Source organism: Megascapheus bottae, chromosome 4 (genome assembly GCF_031878675.1).
Source record: "Megascapheus bottae isolate mThoBot1 chromosome 4, mThoBot2.hap1, whole genome shotgun sequence".
NCBI lineage: Eukaryota > Metazoa > Chordata > Mammalia > Rodentia > Geomyidae > Megascapheus > Megascapheus bottae.
The window spans coordinates 16,500,715-16,521,908 of NC_143512.1; the positions used below are offsets into that span (position 1 = coordinate 16,500,715).

A 21,194-nucleotide genomic window follows, 5' to 3' on the forward strand; every position below is an offset into this window, starting at 1 on the left:
CTATCTGGCAAATATCATGTAACCCTTTTACTAATTACAATAAAAAAAAAAATCACCACCAACAGCAAAGTGTGTATACTGTGCTATATCAAGTGTACTTCATTACCTTAATAACATCAAGATTAAGCAGGTTCTTCCACCGTGATTCAGGGAGAAGAGACAGAGTCACCAACTTCTCGTTTAACTGTTCTGGTGAGTCATATTCTATCATTTCATCACTTGGTTCTACTTCTTCTTCTTCTACTTCTGTATCTTATATTTTCAAGGAAAGCAAATGAAAAATAATATATCACATAGAAGCAACTTAATTCATTCTGAATCCATTATTATTTTGTAACAAGTTTACATATATTACATTTAATATAGCCTGTCCTGTCTAGGCATGTCTTTCCTTTGTTTATCCCCTTTTTCTTGATTTTGGAATATTAAATACTTTTACCCTAATATATTACTGGATGGCTGTTTTTCTTTTTGGCAGTAACGGGTTTTGAGCCATACTATGAGTCCATTTTGCTCTGGTTATTTTTGCATGGGTCTTATGTTTTGCCTGGGGTGGATGGACAATCTTTTTGCTTCTGCTTCCCAGTGCAGGTAGGATAAAAAGCATGGAATACCATGCAAAGCTGTTAAAATGGGGGGCTCCTCAACTTTTCATCCAGACTGGCCTCCAACTGCCATCCTCCCAGTGAGCCACCAGTGCCTATTATAGTATGTTAAAAGTATCACATCAATTATATTTTTACATTAGGTGTAGTTACTCAAGATATTTCAAATCTGCTAAAAAATATTTTGATTGCATTTGTCTTATGTAGCAATAGTCCTTTGAAGTATTTATGTTACATCTCAAGAATTATTTTGGTATTCTGTGATTACCTTGAATTTGACAAGTACCAGGAAGCATTACTGCTGAAGGAACATAATCTGTAGGAAGTGGTCGTAGTGAAACGACTGAATACAGGGAAATATTAGACCTGCAAAATCAAAACAAAGTCCGATTAAAAAGGTTTCTTCAGGACAACCTGAGTATCTGATGATAAATCTTTATAGTCTTAATTTTCAAATAGATTATACTTAACTACTTAAAGACTAATTAAGATTATAGTAGTTAACTAGTTAATGCCTCAAAAATATATAATTAATTTAAATATCTTTATTTATGTCATGTTATTACAAGAAACTTATATTAAAAAAATCAATAGATACCTACTCAGGAAGCTGAGATCTGAGGCTTAAGGTTCAAAACTACTCCATCCAGGTAGAAAAATCCTAACCACTAGAAAACCAGAACTCAAGGTATAACTTGATTGGTATAATACCATGATGGAAAAAGCCTAGTAAGAGCTTGGTTGAGTTCACACCTCAGTGACAGCACACAAATCAAACAATGACAACAACAACAAAAATTAATGGAGTGTTGATTTTTAATGTAGTATGGAAACATGTTTGAAAGAGAAGTACATACTATTTTCATTTCTACATCTTGTTTTAATAAATATGATCCTACATTTAAGGAAATTATAACAAAAAGAATGGTGGTTACAAAATGAGTCTCACAATTAAATATGCTGACTATTTCAGGGGATACTGAACAGTCATGGATTTTCCTTTCCTCAAATGACCTGTTAAGCGGTCCTGTTTCTGATTCTGGCCATGGATGAGTAATCAAGATGTAGACTCCTGTCTGAAAGTAGGACAGAATTTTCCCGCACATCAATCTCAAAAGGAAGATAAAAATTGGGAATCTCAGGTTCTGAGTTATCAGTGCTATATGGAGAAGTCCCCATACTCTTTGCTATAGAGATCCAATAACTAGGATAACTTTAACTGCTGAAGGCTGACCCTAGGAGACAGCCTGATTCTTCTTTTCTTTTTGTTTTGTTTGTCTTTATGTCTCTGGGAGTATAAGTGGAGGTACAGAAATAGAGGGACAAATGGCAAACAAACGCAGCACTGGTAATCACTGGATACTCTGTTGAAAATGAATATACAACTTGTGGGTGGGATTGAAGGGAAAACTGAGAATGAGAGAAGGGGTAATACTGTCCAAAAAAAATGTACTATTTGCCCGACTTATATAACTGTAATCCCTGTTTTTAGCATTTTCAAAAAAAAAGAACTAAAAAATAATTTTATTCTCCTCACAGGAGAATACAGGTCCATGAATTAAACATATAAGTTCAGGAAGTAAAACTTTTCTAGGTCCAGGTGATTATCATTTAGTTCCAGTCATACAATTCAACATAGATTTGAATATCACAATAAATATCTCTATATTGTTTGTTAAGAAGAATCAAGAAACTAGAATTCATCTTAGCATTTTGCTCCCATCTGTGCTACATTTTATAGATTTTAAAAAAGAATTTTTAATTTACCCTTCCTGTAAACATACATGACAACATAAACATCATGTACTTTAGAAGACGCACTTGAACAAAGCTATCTTAATTATCAAGCAGATGCTGAATGAGCCATTGACTGACTTATAGTGATTTAGCTATCTATATTAACCATGGGACATTTCTAGTACATAAAACCAAAAACTAAATGTTACTACTGTAAAGTACAATGATTTCTGAGTACATCACTGTTGTGATCAACTTCTGACCCAAATAAGAGAAGCATATGAAAGAACTCACCACAGATAAATTCCAAGGTGGTCTACATGGGAAGTTGCCAGAAAGTCTCCAGTAGGGGACATGGTTACATTTAGAGGAGCTGAGTCCAACAAAAAGCAGTCTACAAGGCTACAAAAATAATTAAAACATTGAAGTACTAACGCTCTAGTAAAAAAGATGCAATTCACAAAAGCCAATGTTGAATCAAAGCTTTTTGGCTTTCATATTACTTTCAGATACAAGTTCTTCTATACCAAGGATTACTTAATAGTTAAAATACATACATATGTATTTTTTTTTTAATTTTATTTATTTATTTATTTATTTTTGGTGCAGGATATGGGGGAAGCTGTGTGTGGTGGTGAGGCCTACAATCCCAGCACGTGAGACACTGAGGTAAGGAGGATCTTGCATTCCATGCCTGCTATCTCAAGAAAGGGAAAATAAAACATCTTACCAACTTAATATTTTTGGATATTAGTCTATTTCTTCTATCTGTGTCAATAAAAAGTATTATCTCTTTTGCTATCCCTTGGTTATATCATATTGTTACAATATTTCACCTTGTTATCTGATATATTTTATTATGTGCTTAATTGGTTATTTGAAATTGGATAGGGAAGGGGGGAAATCAAAAAGAGTGAGGGGAGAGGGAAATGGGGACCATGTCATGAGAAAGGGTATCAATGTTTGTGAAGTAATAGACCTCTATCTGGTAAATATACTGTAACCCTTCTATTAATTAAAATAAAAAAATAAATTAAAAAAATTACATCATGCTCCTTTTTTTGTGTGTGGGGGTCATGGGGCTTGAACTCAGACTGGGCCATGTCCCTAAGCTCTTCAGCCCAAAGCTACCACCCAACCCTTGAGCCAATCCCCACATCCCATTTTCTAGAGGTTAACTTGAGATAAGAGTATCGGGTCTTTTTGTGCCCAGGCTGGCTTTGAGCTTTGAGCCTTGATCCTCAGATCTCAGCCTCCAGAGTAGCTAGGATTACAGGCGTGAGCCACCACATTCCACTTATGTTCCTTTTTGAAATAGCAAAAATGCCAACAAGCAACAAACTAACAATATTTCTAAACTGTCCTTATCTAAAACAAATTTCTTTTAATTTAGGAAATAGCAACATTAGGTAAAGTTTTTGAAACTAACTGATTCAATTTTGTTTTAGTGTATCTAACAGGAAAAAGAGCTATGACAGTAGATAAAAGTCCCCAGTTATCACAGTTGGACCCACTAATGGCACTCTGTCTGTGCTTATTCTAACTCAGGTATACATGTGAAGTAGGCGTGCCTCTTGCCTACAGAGAGCTGAAGGGAAATGAGAACATCAGGGTTTTTCCTTTCTAAAGGTCAGACTGCATCCACATGAAGCTAGCCAGTTCCTGAGAAAGTGTTGGATTAGTAGCAAGTTTCACTCCATTAAGCCAATTTCTGACACTAAGTTACTGATAGAGAAGATATGAAAACTAGGGGTTTTGGCCCTTTAAGTTCAAGAATAACTTCAAAAAACCCTCAAAGTGAGTAGCAGGAAGGGAAAACAAGCTTTCCATTTAAAGATTTATTCAATCCTGGTTTCTACTTCACAGAAATGTTTTCAGAAACTTTTTTTTGTTACTGTTTTTTTGTGATTTTAGTCCCTACTGTTTACAGGACCAAAACATTCCAAGTGAGGAATGTCATATTAGAAAAATCCCCAATACATTGATATTAAAAAACTACTCAACCCACTCACCATGGGTAAGCGACATGTCACCGCAATGACTGAGAAAGCCAGAGGGACTTAAACTCACCATCCAGACGGAAGGTCCCAAGTCCTAATAGAGCAGTCCATTGCAGCACTTATTAACCAACGACCATCTGGACTGAAGGTCTTTAAAACAAAATAACACAACAACAAAAAGTCATATATAAATTCAAACATGCTGGTATGTATTTAGCATCTTAAAGAATATAAGACAAAAAGATTAAGGCTTCATGAAAAAATTAAGACTCAGCCTACCTTATTTATTAAAAAACTATTATTAGTTCCTATATATTACTGATCTTGATAAGATTTTATTCAGTAATTTCCTATATATTTACAGAAAACTAAAGAACTATGAATACCATTTTTTTTTTAATTTTTTGCCAGTCCTGGAGCTTAACTCAGGGCCTGGGCACTGTCCTTGGACACTTTATGCTCAAAGCTAGCAGCCCTGCCACTTAAGCTACAGTGCTACTTCTGGCTTTTTCTGTGTATGTGGTACCAAGGAACCGAACCCAGGGCTTTGTGCATGCTAGGCGAGCATTCTACCAGTAGGCTATGCTCCTGGCCTCAATGCCTATCCTTTTTAATATTGTGTTAAAACATAATGTTAAAACATCAGTATGTCCTGATGAGAATATTGAAAATTTATGAGGTATAAGAATTTTTTGCTTTCAGTTCTCTTTATAAAAGACAATATCTCGACTTCCTTGAAAGAATCTATACTTTCTAAGAATCCAAACCATCATGATTATGACACAGAAAAAATTACCTTAAAATGGTAAATTTACTGAGGAAATCCTTCTAATTATAACTTTACTTAAAATTTGTATTACTGAGCATGCACAAGTGAGAAAGTCTGAGAAGGAAAGAAACTGGTGGAGAATGTTTGCATTGACAGATTTTTTTTTTTTTGTGGTCAATCCTGGGGCTTGAACTCTGGGCCTAGGGGCTGTCCCCGAACTCTTTAGCTCAAGGCTACTCCCCCACACCTGAGCTGGGGCATTGTGCCTGAGTACTCAGAGGCTACAGCCCTACCCTTGAGCCAAACCCCACCTCTAGTTTCTAGTGTTAATTGAAGATAAGTCTTACAGACTTTAGTGCTTGAGCTGGCTTTGAACCTTGATCCTCAGATCTCAGCCTTCTGAGTAGCTAGGATTATGGGCGTGGGTCACGCACCATTGGCTTGACAGATTTTTATTTTTTTGTGGGTAATGGGGCTTGAACTTGGCCTGGGAACTGTAACTGATCTTTTTAGCTCAAGACTACCACCCTACCCTTTCCTCAAACCCCACGTCCAGTTTTCTAGTGATTAATTGGAGTCTCAGATCCTTTTGTGCCCAGGCTGGCTTTGAATCTTGATCCTCAGATCTTAGCCTCCTGAGTAGCTAGGATTATAGGCAGCCAGCTGGACAGATGTTTTTAAAAATGCCATTTCAGGGCTAGGAGTTTTGCCTAGTGGTAGAGTGCTTGCCTAACATGCGCGAAGACCGGGTTCGATTCCTTGGTACCACATACATAGAAAAAAAGCTGGAAATGGTGCTAAGGCCCAAGTGGTATAGCTCTAACCTTGAGAAGTCCAAGGACAATGGTCAGGCCCCGAGCTTAAGCCCAGGACTGGCTCAAAAAAAAAAGATGCCATTTCGTAATTCCCACTCTTGTTTCTACAGATGCTTTCTTCTACCTTTAAGGAAAGGAAATATTTAGACGTCTGACAAGTAAATTTAACTACTGGGTTTTCCTCTAGTACTTAGTGCTTTATTTTTAATACAGTTCTCAATTGACAACGTTAAGGTAGTGTTTTGTGTGTTTCCTCCCCATACCAAATCTAGAACTAAGGACTTTGTGCTTGCTTATCTGGTGCTGTAGCATTTCAGTATCTCATTTCAATAAACAAAATGATTTTTAAAAACATTTTTACTGGCTTGGAGCATATAGCTCAGATGGTAGAGCATCAGCCAATGAGCGAAAGCAACACAAACCGAATTTAAGTCACAGTCTCAGACAAAAAAAGAGAAACATTTCTAGTTATTGCATGTTCCACTGAGAACACAATGGTGAACATAACAAAAGACTTGAGGAGGTAAGCTATGTGAACTCTAGAAATACTAGAATAAACCAACCATGTCAGGGTATTATTATTTCCTTATATTAAAAAATATAGAAATGAGTTCTCTCCAACTAATTTAATGTTTTAGCCTTATTTAAAATTAAAGATAAACATGGCATGAGAAAGGGTATCAATGTTTGTGAAGTAATGCACCTTCTATCTGGTGACAAAAACTTTGAATTAGCTGCAACTTATTATTTATTCTAAAAACCTCTTTTTGATGGCCCTAATGCTAATAAAATATAACAGATGTATTGATCTGAACATTTCTGAGAGAAGGAGAAGTTTTATCTTACCACATCATTGATCTGGCCTTGGTGTCCAGAAAACTTCCGGACAATCTTCCGTGTTTCTATGTCCACAACAGTGATGGAGAAGTCATCCAAGGCAAGTCCCAGGAGGCCACTAGCAAAACAAATGTGCCGGATCCACAAAACTATCAGACCACTTGGTTTTGTCAATCAAATTCAGTTTTCAGGAAATTAAACTAACACAGTTTCATTTTCCCATTTGCTAATTTATATACAAAAGAAAAAAAAGTCCATTATCACTGAAAGTGGTTTACCTGTCCCGATGTAGCAGCATCATGTTTGGAGATGAATCAACACTCATGGAATGGATTAAAAGTTTGTTTTTAAAGTTCCAGAATTTGAGTAATCCTTCACTGCCAATTGTAATTGTCAATTGGTTTAATCCATCCACAGCAACACCTCTCACAGACCCCTTATGAGCTGTTAGAAAATGATAAAAAGAGAAATCATATTTGTCAGTGTCTATCAAAACAATACATGAAGCATGATTCTTTATATCGAAATACCAACCATTGAAAGCCCTGAATATAATCTGGATTATGAAGTATGGAGATATTTATTTTACTGTTCAGATAAAAAACATAAATTAAGTTGATGGACAATAGATTTCAAAAATAATTGTGATTTTATCTAAAGCAGGAAAAAAAGAGTCATATGATACGAACTTCCCTCTAATATGTCCATGTTTTTACTATCATTGAAGAGCTCAACATATTATTTGTAACAGATATGGTAGTATCTGCCATAGGAAGTACAATAACCCATCTAAAATTTGTTATTAAAACAAGAAAAAGAAAAAATTCAGTACCTTGATCAGTGCCAAAACTTCCTCGATGTAGACCAGACTGCATGTTATATACATCTACAGCACCAGAGGAGAGACCAATTACAGCAAAGTTTCCACAAGAAGTTATATCTACTGCCTTGAAAGAATAAAAGAACAATCACTTCACAGTTTCCACAGTATTTTTTCCTTATTTTTTTGTAGGTTGTGGGACTTGAACTCTGGGCCTAGGTGCTGTCCCTGGGCTCTTCAGCTCAGATACCGTCCTACCCCTTGAGCCACAACCCCACTTCTGACTTTTTGGTGGTCAAGTGGAGATAAAAGTTTCATAGAGGGGCCGGGAGTTTGGCCTAGTGGTTAAAGTGCTTGCCTAGCATGCACAAAGACCTGGGTTTGATTCCTCTGTACCACACACATACAAAAAAAAAAGTTTCATAGACTTTCCTGCCCAGCCTGGCTTTGAACCACGATCCTCAGATCTCAGCCTCCAGAGTAGCTAGGATTACAGGCCTCATCCACTGTGCCTGGCTCCAAAGTATTTTTTTCTGCCAACATTTTTTTAAATAAACAAACACTATAAATTTATTAGCTTACTAGTTTTCTTTTCGTTTTTTCTTTTGATGGTGCTGAGGTTTGAACTCAAGCCCTCAAAGCTCTACCATTTGAACCAGGCCTGTGTTTTGATAATTATGTTGAAGGTGATACCTAATGAAATTTATACCCAGGCTCTGGACTCAAACTATAATCCTCTAAATTCCAAATCACCCAATTTTACACCTAAACAGCTGACTTTTAAGATCTAACCAGAAAATATTAAATTGAAATTTATCTAATAATGCAGGCTACTGAAACACCAATATGCAAATCAAGACATTTCCACACCATTATGTGAGAATTTTATGCATATATACATTTTCTAAATAACTAAAGTGTAGTCTTTAGCAGATTTTAGATAGGAAATAAGATTCTAACTTTCTAAAATGAACTCAAATGTTTGTAACTCATTTTCATGAAATACTGTGATTATTGCCCTCAGGAACTAATGGAGATACAAGGGTATCACCCACAAGTAATAAAAGCCCTGCTCTGTGATGCTTTATAGAACTTGTATTTATCTTAATGAGATTTACTGTTTTCAGACTCCTTTAAGTAAACTGCCTTTCCTAATCCATTCAATTTAGTAATGTATTACTAAAACGGAATAAGCAAATGAAAAATAAACTGTGACGAGTTACCTTTGAGGAACAAACTGAGAGCATGGGTTAACAATTACTTTTTTGGCATTATCTACTTTTGTTCCAAATAGTTGACATAATCAGACAAATGACTCAGCTCCAATTAAGAATGCATACACTAAATGCTTTGAGTGAGTTGTTATAGGCTGGCTGCTAAGAACGTTTCAGAATAAGCTAAGTTTTAAACCTAGCTCTGTTATTTACTTGCTTTACTGAACTTAATCATGTTACTTGTTACATTAAGCCTCAGCTGTCTACTAATGGAAGACCTTATCACAGATGTCTTTAAAGTATAATTATCTTTACTACTATTACTATAAGCATGACTCAAAACTGTGGGTAGGGGCCGGGAGTTTGGCCTAGTGGTAGAGTGCTTGCCTAGCATGCATGAAGACCTAGGTTCGATTTCTCGGTACTCCACATACATAGCAAAAAGCCGGAACTGGTGCTGAGGCTCAAGTGGTAGAGTGCTAGCCTTGAGAAAGTCCAAGGACAGTGCTCAAGTCCTGAGCCCAAGCCCAGTACTGGCAAATAAAACCAAAACAAAACAAAAAAAAAACTGTGGGTAAAATTCCTAAAGAAGCTTAAAGTAGACTTTCTATGGTATATAAAAGCTTAAAACTGACTCACACTTCATACCAAGGGACATCAGAGCATACATACAGAAAAAGCAATTTGTATGTATAAAGCAAAAATGTTGAGTTATACTTTTAATTAGCTCTTCCAAAACCAGAGGTATATACTGAAATGATTAGAATAAACAAGTTTAACAATGTTTCAAGACATAAGATCAAGATGCAAGTCATTTAAAAAAATAAAATAAAATTCAAAGAAAAGTCTAAGTAGTATAAAATATTTATTGCCAAGTACAAAACTGGTGTTTATTAATTCCAGTTTTTCTTTTTTTTGCAGAAATTGAAATCTCAGCCTTTTTTTTTTAAACAGAAATTGATAAGGTTATTTAATCAGCCTGTTGCCAGTGAGTCAAATCAGTAATCCTAGCTATTCAAGAAGTTGAGATTTGAGGATCACAGTTTGAAGCCAGTCAAAGGCAGGAAAATCCATAACACACTTATCTCTTACACAATACACACACACACACACACACACACACACACACACACACACACACACACAAAGATGTGGCTCAAGTGATAGAATACCAGCCTCAAGTGAAAAACCTAAGGAACAGCGCCCAGACCCTGAGTTCAAGCTGGATCAAAATAAACAAACAAAATTCACAAGGCCAAAGAGCTAACATAATCATAAAAAAAAAAAAAGACAAACTTGTGGTTTATCCTGTTGTTGCTGTATCTGACTTTATTACCTGGTGTATGGTATACACATTTATTTGTTTATTTGAATCAGAGAAGGTAAGAGGAAAAACAAGATGATGAGAGGAAGGACAAAGGATGACTGAGATATTCACAAGACAATATGTTGGAAAGGAACTTTACAACTTGGGAGGGGATTAAGGGAGGGGAAGTGGGAAGAAAAGAAGGGAAATGGTAACAATGTTCAAGAACTATCTTACAAATCTAATACATACTAATAAGAAAATTAAAAAAAAAAAAAAAGACAAACCAGCCAAGTGCTGGTTCATACCCATGATCCTAGCTACTCAGGAGGTTGAGATGAGAGGATCAAGGCTCCAAGCCAGCCCAGACAGGAAAGTCTGTGAGATCCTATTTAAACTACAAAAGAAGAGCTAATTACAACAAAGAGCTGTAAGTGGAACTGTGGCTCAAGTGGTAGAGAGCTAGCCTTGAGCAGAAAAGTTCAGAGACAGTGCTCAGGACTGTCAAACAAACAACAAAGACAAAATTGGAGTCATACTTATTTTCAAAACACTACAAAGCTGACCTATAAGATGGCACAGTACTAGTATAAGAACACATAAAAACGGCCTGTGACCACATGAAAAGATGCTGAATACCATAAATCTTCAAAATCACATTGAAATTCTACTTCATATCCCATCTCAAATAATTAAAAACACTTCTACAAATTAGAAGGAATAACTTCAAAATGTTAAACTACGTCCTTTCCACCAATAGTATTAATAAAGTTGAATATAATCAAATTACTAGAGGGCAGTTTGAAAGGAGAAAATATCATAAGCAAACAAGCTCACTTACTGTTGCAGTAATTTTATCTGTTGTCAATTCCTTTGGCTTGAGAAAGTGAGACCCTATTGTAGATCTCTGATAGTTCCAGGTTGAGCAAGATAGCTTTCCTTGATGGCAAGCAATGATACCATCCCAATCACTTTCACGAGCGTCCTCTAAACACAGTATCATAAATTTTATCACTTGCACTCTTATTCATTCATGTTATTAATTAAGCATCTAATATTCCACGAAGAACACACTACTAGGGTTACAAGAGTAAAACAAACACATCTCCAATAATAAGGAGCTTCCAATCTAAGATTATTAATCAACAGAAAGTGCATATATTTATGGGGCTCAATGTGTTTTGGTATACATTGTGCAATTGCAAGTTAATGAACACATCCAACGACAGATTTGATAGAAGAAATTACAATTAAGTGTGACAGCATGATAGTATCCAGAAAAGAGTACTCGGGACAAGTTGATTAGGAGCTCTGAAAAGAGTAATAGTAGCTCCTTGAGAAAGGCAGTAAAGCAAGTATAAATTAGCATAGTGATACAAAAGAAAAAGCCCTACTGATAATAGTCCCAAGAGTAAGGGAACAAAACTGAGGAGAGCAAGTAAGTAGTTCTTCTCTGGAAGAGATGGAATTGGACAAAGAATGTAACCAAATTATAAAAGGTCTTTAAAATCTGTTGAGGGGGTAGAACAAAGGTGTCCTAAAGGTAACAGGAGATAATTAAAACATTTTAAGTGGATCTATGACATAATTCAGATATATGTTTTAGATTATTTATGCTCTAAGAAAACAGACAAGAAGGTAGCAAAATAACAGAACAAAAAACAGTGCTCAGGTTTTATAACAACCATAACATAATAACCCTAAAACAGAAATGGAGTTTACCAGATAGTTTTCACTCAATGATTCCATTACTTGTGTACATTTGTCTTAAACTCACTTCTCTGAAAGAAGTCCAGCTAAAATGTTATAGTATACTTAGGCATCAGTGTCCTGAGATCTTGATTACTCAGTCCCCTGTCCTTTTCTTATCTTCCTTACATTAGTGACTATCATTATACAAGACATATAATAAAAAGGGCTATAAATTCAATATATGAATAGCTGTTTCAGAGGAGAGTAAAGTCCAAATTTAACAGGTAGCAAATTCAGTATTTATAGGTAATGGTCAAATATGAAGACACTTAAAAGACCAAATAAGTTATTACACTTATCAGGTAAGTTTATATGAAAAATAAGTCATTGTTTAGTCCAAACAAGATTAGCAGTCACTTGAGGTTATCTTCTGAATGTGCACTAATATTTGCAAATATTAGTTACTAAATGGAATAAAGTAGAAGAATTAAAGAAATATAAACCAAAGAACTGCATAAAGCAGCATGAAGTTACTTACGAGCTGCAAACTTCGTGACAGGAGGAAGTCTTACTGACAAGGTATTCTGAAGTCCTTTACGTTTCACTCTGTTTTTATTTATTAATCCTGGGATTAGGGGAGAGGATGACAGCTATGATAAAAGTAAAGCTACTAATTGCCATGCCGCTATGAAGTTTAAGATATTTCCATTTAAATCAGGAGAAAATAAAGGTATTATTGTCATTATTAATATCTATTTCTGAAGCTGAGTCATTAATATATAAACATATAATAGCAATTCACACCTGTAAACCTACTACTCAGGAGTCTAAGATCTGAAGATCAAGATTTAAAGCCAGCCTTGGCAGGAAAGACCATAGGATTTTTATCTACAATTTTATTTCCCACTAATCATAGAAAGCTGGGAGTGGAATCTGTGGCTCAAGTGGTAGAATGCTAGTTAGTCTTCAGCAAAAAAGCTCAGAGACAGCATCTAGGCCTTTAGTTCAAGCCCATGACCAGTATAACAACAACAATAAAAAGAACAACAAAAAAGATAAAAATATTATCGACCAATAAATAATACGATAGTCATAAAGTCAACCAAAAGAAACATCCAAATAATTTAGGAATAATGATAGTTCCATTAGAATAAGTTACAGAACCAATATGTATTAAGTCCAGTAATTTTTCATTATTATAGCAATAATCAGTAATTTACTGATTAAAGATCCAATGATCACACTGGGATTAAGAGGAGAAAATGTTAAAGGCTCTTGAGTAACTTTATTTCCATAAAAGAAAACAAAATAAAAACATAAAAGACAAGTTGAGGACAGAATATAATCCTAGAGAAGAGTCTTAAAGATATTAAATCTAAGCTGGGCACTGGTTCATACCTATGATCCTACTCAGGAGGCTGAATTAAGAAGACTGAAATTCAAAGCCAGCCTGGGCAGGAAAGCCTATGAGACTCTTATCTCTACCAAAAAACCTGAAATGGTTCAAAGTGGCAGAGCACTAGCTTTCAGTGGAAAAAACTCAGGGACAGTTCCTAGAACCAGAATTCAAGTCTCATGATTGACAAAAAAAAAGGGTGGGGTATTATTTTTCTACTTCCAAAAGAAATTATTTTAAATACTGATCAACAGTGATCCTAAAATTCATCTCGAAACATATAAAAGTAGATAGAATAACTGCGTGAAAGTTGAATAATTACTAATAAAACTTAAAAACATTTTTGTTTAACAGAACTCTTTTTTTTTTTTTTTTTTTTTGCCAGTCCTGGGCTTGAGCTCAGGGCCTGAGCACTGTCCTTGGACTTTCTCAAGGCTAGAGCTGTACCACTTGAGCCTCAGCACCACTTCCGGCTTTTTTCTATGTATGTGGTAACAAGGAATCGAACCTGGGTCTTCATGCATGCTAGGCAAGCACTTTAACCACTAGGCCAAACTCCCGGCCCTTAACAAAACTCTTAAAGAGAATAAGCAAAACAATATTATTCCTTGGCTTACTTTCATTCTTTTGCTTAGTTGGTCATTGTCTTAAGAATAGCTCCACTATATCTGCATTTCAAATAATGTTACTGAAGTACTTTATCATTACTATAGAAACTGATTCTAAGGTTTAACAGTACCTACTCCATCCACTTAAAAAAAAAAAGTCCCAAGGTCATCGCTGAAGCAAGAGCGGCAAAAATGAAGTTTAATCCCTTTGCCACTTCTGACTGAAGCAAGAACCAGAAAAGGCATTTTCCCCATACCTCCCCATATTTGCAGGAAGATTATGACTTCCCTTCTTTCCAAAGAGCTGAGACAGAAGTACAAAGTGTGTTCTATGCCTATCCGAAAAGATGATGAGGTGCACGTTGTATGAGAACACTATAAAGGTCAGCAGACTGGCAAAGTTTTACAGGTTTATAGGAAGATGTATGTCATCTACATTGAATGGGTACAGCCAGTGGCACCACTGTCCAAGCTGACATCACCCCAGCAAGGTGGGGTCCAGACTGAAACTGGACAAAGACCACAAAAAGATCCTGGCACGGAAAGCCAAATCCTGCCAAGTAGGAAAGTAAAAGGGCAAATAAAGGAAGAAACAACTGAGACAATGCAGCAATGAAGTAATCTTGCATACAACTTTCATTTAAAAGAAGAGGCGGGGGAGGTTATACTGATGAAAATTCCTCCAGTTTTCTGAAATCCTGAAATATTTCTTATTTGGCCAAAAGCTTATTTTCTATCTTGATCATGGCAAATGAGCTGGTGGCAGGGAGGGGGGAGAGGTGGCGGCTCATGTCTATAATCCTAGTTACTCAACAGGCTGAGACCTGAGGACCTTGGTTCAAAGCCAGTTTGAGTAGACAAATTCTCGAGACTCTTACTGCTAATTAACCAACAAAAAGCTAGGACTGGTGATGTGGCTCAAGTGCTACAGATATGAGCAGAAAAAAAGAGTGGCAGCATAAGGACCTATGTACAAGTCCCAGTAAAAGAAAAAAAAAACTATATAAATGGCAAATGAACAAATAACTTACCATGTCCCAGGCTCTTGTTGAATTTTTCATGTACTGTGGAAAATGACTGAAGAGTTCCATCTTGACCTATTGATATAAACAGTTCCTAATCAAGCTTTATCAAAACAATGGGTCATATTAATCAGATTTTATAGTCTCTGAAAAAGTTAATGTTACAGTTCTAGACACTTCCAGACACGTGTTAAGACATTTCAATCTAGAAATACTTGCAAACATCAAGCTTAGTGAATACTAAGGTTCCAACTTTTAATACTATCTGAAATAATGAAGACACAAAAGAAAAACTCACTTGCACTGAGAATGTGCTGTCCGTTCTGTCCATAATATCTGATACTGGTAAGAGGAGCACTATGCCCCATTCTGACTCTCAGTAACCGTCCTTCACCTGAAGGACCATCAAATATCCATATCTGCCAAGAAACAAAATGGTTTAAGGTTCTTGCTCTGTGTGCTTCTGATCTGCAAGTCCGTTTCTAAGTAAGTCAATAGCATTGGGTAGCAGTGGGGGATAAGGGAGAAATAAGCTGAAACTCTGTCACTTCCTTTCAATCATGTCACCTGTACTGTTTTTGTTTTATTAGACCAATCTCTTCCCACATTACTTTTGTCTTCTAAGGCTGGTACATTACATTTAGAAAAATACCAAGGGTAGGTCAGATGAATCGAAAGGTAGTAATGAATCACTGACACAATGTTACATAGCTGTAATACCAACAACCAATAGGAGGTAGAGACAGAAAGCAGTTCAAGGCCAGTCTGAGCAAAAATGTTAAAAAGAACTTATCTCAAAAACAAGTGGGTCATAGTGGGGCACACCTACAATGCAAGCTTCTCAGGAGATGAAGTAGGAAGACATGATCCCAGTCTAGCCTCAGGTAAAAGTGCAAGACCCTATCTGGAAGATTGTTTGCTTAGCAGGACTTAGGAGGCCCTGAGCTTTAAAAGCCCACCATTACCAAACAATAAAAATAAGCATAATACCCTGAGAGCATTGTCAGCACCATTTGTTACAAGAAGTGGCTCTCGATGAAGAAATGTTAGTCCTGCAATTGCTGTAGAGTGTACATTTCTCATTTGATTGATTAATTTTTTGTCTTCCAGATCCCAGAGTCCAATATGACCACATGGGCTTCCAGCTGCCATTATTGGATGACCATCTGTTATTAAAATAAAACATGTTTCTTTAAAAAAAAAAAGCACACCTCTTAAACAGTTGTCTTTCAATTTTTAAATATAAAGCTAGAAAACACTACACAGTAGCTTTTTCCCCTGTTTCTTTGCCTAATTCTACTTTTGTATTTCATTTACTTCTACTAAATTAACTTGTAAGAAGACATCCTTTAGAAAAATTTCTATGAACTATAAGCTAGACTACTTTAACTTTTAAGTGAAAAGTTACCTGTGCGAAATGAGATTGAAGTAATGGGTCCCCAGTCTTGACGGAACTTCATTAAGGTATCATCAAACTTAATGTTGTGAATCACCACCTGACCAGACGTAAGACCAACAGCAACAACATCCACAGCTGGTGCCTGCAAGTTGAACCATCCAACCTTTCATTTCCTAAACTAGTTAACCTCACTTCTATGCTATGATATCAATAATGCAATGTGGCAAAATCCCTTGCAGTGACCACCATTATAGCACACTTGAACTGCTTTTTAATGTGGAAATATTTAAGAATGGCTCATCTAAGTTATTTCCTGGCTTCAATTCTGGTCACCATCTCCCAAGATCAAACCCAAACCTGACTTGGTAAGAAGACAAAGAAGCTTTTATGTGAAATCACTGACCAGAGAAGTTGAAAAACAGACAACTCCAGAAAAATGGAAAGGTTTGATATAAGCATGGCAGTGTAAGCAGAGGGCCCTACTACAAAAGAGGTGGAATACTGTTCACCAAGAAAAACATGACAAAAAAAAAAGGAAAAGAACAAAGAAACACCTGTAAAATATGCTAACAGAAAAAGTAAGTTTTTTCATTCATCTGTTTCAACAATAACACATATTTTATAACACAATGATCTTAGAGCTACAATGGTTTAACATACAGGCTCCCTTATGAGCAAATCTAACTTAGATAGATTAATGCCCAAATGGAATAAAGGTAAATCTTTCATTAATAGGCTATCAAGTACCAACTACACAACAGACTTTCTACATAAGATAAAAACACTAAAGCAAAGAAAGGCTAACTAGAAACTAGCTGCTGTAGTGAGAGGGAAATATGAATTACCTGGGCATTAACAGCAATGGATATTTAGCTATATATGACACCAACACATATACATTTATTCACATACAAGGCTGACTCAGAAAAACAAAAGCAGCTATTAGATATTTCTGACAGAGTCTACCACTGAATAAATAGTAGAAGTATGAGATCTATTATTTCAAACTACAAATCTCAAATCCCACCATTTTCCTTGCATTGTTGGCCCACAGTTGGTTTTTTGGTTTTTGTTTTTTGGTTTTTTTTTTTTTTCTGTATAAGGCCTTGAACTAAAAACTGATTAGTAATTAAGGTTCCACAGCAAGCCTACAAATTCCACAAAGATTGCAGATAAAGTCATTACTAGTATCATCAATTATACATCTAAAACAGTATTCCCTTGGGATGACAGTTATAAAAATAAACTAAGCTAATCACTATTTTTTTCTATTAGGTCTGAAAATGTGGTATATCCCTAAAACTAAAAGATTCTTCTACTAATCATACTTTTGATCTTTGACACAAAAATACTAACCTGCTGAAGAGCTGTCACTCCAACTTTCCATCCTGGAAATGTATACAGAAGCTTACTATAAGAAAAAAACTAGTTAATAGGCATTATTTTAGGAGAAAAACAAAATTAACTATATATTAAAAAATGAAATAACAAGTGCTTGCTTCACCATTCACTACTATAAGAATACATATTAATTTATTTAATATTCAAAATAATCACACATTATTCAAATAGCAGTAAATACTATCACCATCTCCAGAAAAAGGATGAGACAATGTGAAATCATTAAGCTAAGGTCACAATATAGTATTAATTAAGATAGATTCTAGACCTGAAGCTACTAAGTGCTACATCATGCCTCTTTAAAAAATAAAATGTTCAAGTAAAAGAAAAAAGAAAAAAACATTTCATTTACTCTTTAAAAATAAAACATTTGGGCTGGGAGTTTGGCCTAGTAGTAGAGTGCTTACCTAGAATGCACAAAGACCTGGGTTCGATACCTCAGTACCACATACATAGAAAAAGAAAAGCTGTAGGTGGTGCTGTGGATCAAATAGTAGAGCTCTAGGGCTCAGGCCTTGAGTTCAAGACCCAGGACAGGCAAAAACAAACAAACAAATGTTGGGTTGGAGACTAAACTTAACCTAAACAGCCTTAACAAGTGTTATACATTAAAAAAAAAAAAAAAGGCCAGCAGTTTGGCCTAGTGGTAGAGTGCTTGCCTAGCATGCCATGAAGACCCGGGTTAGATTCCTCGGTACCCACATACACAGAAAAAAGCTAGAAGTGGTACTATGGCTCAAGTAGTAGAGTACTAGCCTTGAGAAAAGTCCAAGGACAGTGTTCAGGACCTGAGTTCAAGCCCCACGACTGGCAAAAAATAAAATAAATAAAAACATTCAAATAAAAAAAAAAAGAAAAAATCATTTCATTTACACTATAACAAAATCTTAGAATACAGGTAGACTTCAGTTTTCACAGTAATGTATTTCTAGGGACAACATCATATTTTAACTAACAGTATGTGTAAGTCACACAATTTTATGACAATAATCATGTTGCTTTCAGTTTCAAAATCAAACAATGCATTGTTAAGTCCAGGGTGGAGATATGAAATCATTATTAATACCCACGTATAAGTATTAAATCATATTATCTTCTGCAAATGGCCATAGATTATTCAAGAAAATTTTAATAGATTCACACAGCATAGGAACAAACATAAATACTAAATAAAGAACCTCAGAACCAGGCACAGGTGGCTCACGTCAAGGTAATTCTAGCTACTGGGAGGCTAAGAATGGGAGGATCATGGTTCTAGGTGGACCCAAAATACAAAGTTTGAAATATCCTCTCTCAATCTATAAAGATACAGCAATGTGCCACTATCATACTATGTGGGAGGCCAAGATTGAACGGTAACAGTTCCAGGCCAGCTGTATAGTATTAAGTATTAGGAAAAACATGAAACCTTTATAAGGTTTTACAAAGGTCTGTGGTTGTTGGCCTAAAAAAAAAAAAAAATGCTATCCAAAGAGGCTAGAGTTGGGGCTGGGAGTTTGGCCTAGTGGTAGAGTGCTTGCTAGCATGCACAAAGACTCGGATTCGATTCCTCGGTACCACATACAGAGAAAAAAGCTGGAAGTGGGGCTGAGGCTCAAGTGGTAGAGTGCTAGCCTTGAGAAAGTCCAAAGACAGTGCTCAGGCCCTAAGCCCACGCCCAGGACTGGCAATAAATAAATAAATAAATAAATAAATAAATAAATAAAAAAAAAGAAAGAGGCTAGAGTTGCCCAACTTCTTTCTTAAAATTCAAATAATGGCAAAGAAATTCAAAATAGTTAGACACAGCCGTCCAACTATTTCAGCAACATTATTACAGTAGCTATTCATCATGATCCTCGCAATTAAAATTTTCTTTGCTTGGAAACTATTTTAAATGCTCGTATAAATCAACAGTGATTTACGTTACCTTCCTTCCTTCTTGGTATAACAAAAACTAGAAGTTGCCCAATCATAATCTATTGGTGACTTCTATATAGCTACATTTTCTTTGTAGTAACAAGGACATTGGTATATACTTTCCAATGAGTATTTATGGAGTTGCCTATCATGTATGGTCAGCAGCTTTCACATATGTGATGCCCTACACAGTAACTTCAAAAGCAGTCATCTTTATGGATAGCCCTCTAAGCCACACATTTAAGAGAAGGCAAATAATGAGACTTAAAAATGCTTCAGCACTAACAGGGCCTATATTCAAACAAACAAGAAAATCTAGTAGAAATGAATGATTTCTTAAATAAATATAGGCTACTTACACTGAATAACGATGAGGTAAACAAATTGAACAAACCAATCTCTTACAACGAAATTGTGGAAGCAATCAGGGAAATGCCAACCAAAAATAGCCCAGGTCCAGATGGATTTACTACGGAATTCTACAAGACATTTAAAGATGAAATAACACCTATACTCTTGAAACTCTTCCGAGAAATAGAAACAGAAGGAGCAATACCAAACTCATTTTATGAAGCTAATATTACTCTCATCCCCAAACCAGGGAAAGACCCAACAAAAAAAGAAAACTACAGACCTATCTCTCTAATGAACACAGATGCAAAACTCCTCAATAAAATATTAGCCAACTGGGGCCATGAGTTTGGCCTAGTGGTTAAAGTGCTTGCCTAGGATGCACAAAGACCCGGGTTCGATTCCTTGGTACCACATACATAGAAAAAAGCCGGAAGTGGTGCTGAGGCTCAAGTGGTAGAGCTCTAACCTTGAGAAAGTCTAAGGACAGTGCTCAGGCCCTGAGCTCAAGCCCAGGACTGGCAAAAAAGAAAAAAAAAATAGCCAACAGACAAATTAAAAAAATCATACACTATGATCAAGTAGGCTTCATCCCACAGATGCAAGGCTGGTTTAACATTCGCAAATCAATCAATGTAATACATCACATCAATAGAGCTAAGGATAAGAATCATATGATAATTTCTCTGGATGCGGAGAAGGCATTTGACAAAATACAACATCCATTCATGTTGAAAGCACTAGAAAAAATAGGAATAAGAGGTACATTCCTCAAAATAGTGAAAGCCATATATGAAAAATCTACAGCCAGTATTATACTAAATGGTTAAAGACTGCAACCATTCAACTTAAAATCAGGAACTAGACAGGGATGCCCACTCTCTCCACTTCTCTTCAATATAGTGCTGGAACCCTTAGCCAGAGCAATAAGGCAAGAAAAGGACATCAAAGGGATCCACATAGGGAAAGAAGAAATTAAACTATCCCTATTCACAGATGACATAATCCTCTACTTGAGTGACCCAACAAACTCCACTCCCAACCTTCTAGAATTAATAAACTGCAAAGTGGCAGGATACAAAATTAAACTTCAGAAGTCAGTAGCCTTCTTATACACCAACAATACACAAACAGAAGGCCAAATCAAGAAAACGATCCCATTCGCAATAGCCCCCAAAAGAATAAAATACTTAGGAATATACTTAACCAAAGATGTAAAGGAAATATTCAATGAAAACTATAAAAGCCTAATGAAAGAAATTAAAGAGGACACTAGGAAATGGAAAGACATCCCTTGCTCATGGCTAGGGAGAACCAACATAG

General features: G+C 35.9%; 1 protein-coding gene across 3 annotated transcripts in view; it reads right to left on the minus strand.

Annotated features, from left to right (window-relative positions):
- Positions 1-21,194, minus strand: part of Wdr36 (WD repeat domain 36) — a 42,142-nt gene that overhangs the window by 13,354 nt on the left and 7,594 nt on the right. For all 3 annotated transcript variants that reach the window (XM_090331507.1, XM_090331509.1, XM_090331508.1), the window contains exons 6-19: positions 17,577-17,631; positions 16,230-16,362; positions 15,812-15,987; positions 15,120-15,240; positions 14,831-14,896; positions 12,334-12,420; positions 10,945-11,090; positions 7,596-7,710; positions 7,042-7,207; positions 6,773-6,881; positions 4,413-4,492; positions 2,637-2,744; positions 874-971; positions 107-252 (exon numbers count right to left, since the gene is read on the minus strand). In XM_090331507.1, coding sequence (XP_090187633.1) covers positions 107-252; positions 874-971; positions 2,637-2,744; positions 4,413-4,492; positions 6,773-6,881; positions 7,042-7,207; positions 7,596-7,710; positions 10,945-11,090; positions 12,334-12,420; positions 14,831-14,896; positions 15,120-15,240; positions 15,812-15,987; positions 16,230-16,362; positions 17,577-17,631 — 1,606 coding nt within the window. The remainder of the gene's footprint in view (positions 1-106; positions 253-873; positions 972-2,636; positions 2,745-4,412; positions 4,493-6,772; positions 6,882-7,041; positions 7,208-7,595; positions 7,711-10,944; positions 11,091-12,333; positions 12,421-14,830; positions 14,897-15,119; positions 15,241-15,811; positions 15,988-16,229; positions 16,363-17,576; positions 17,632-21,194) is intronic.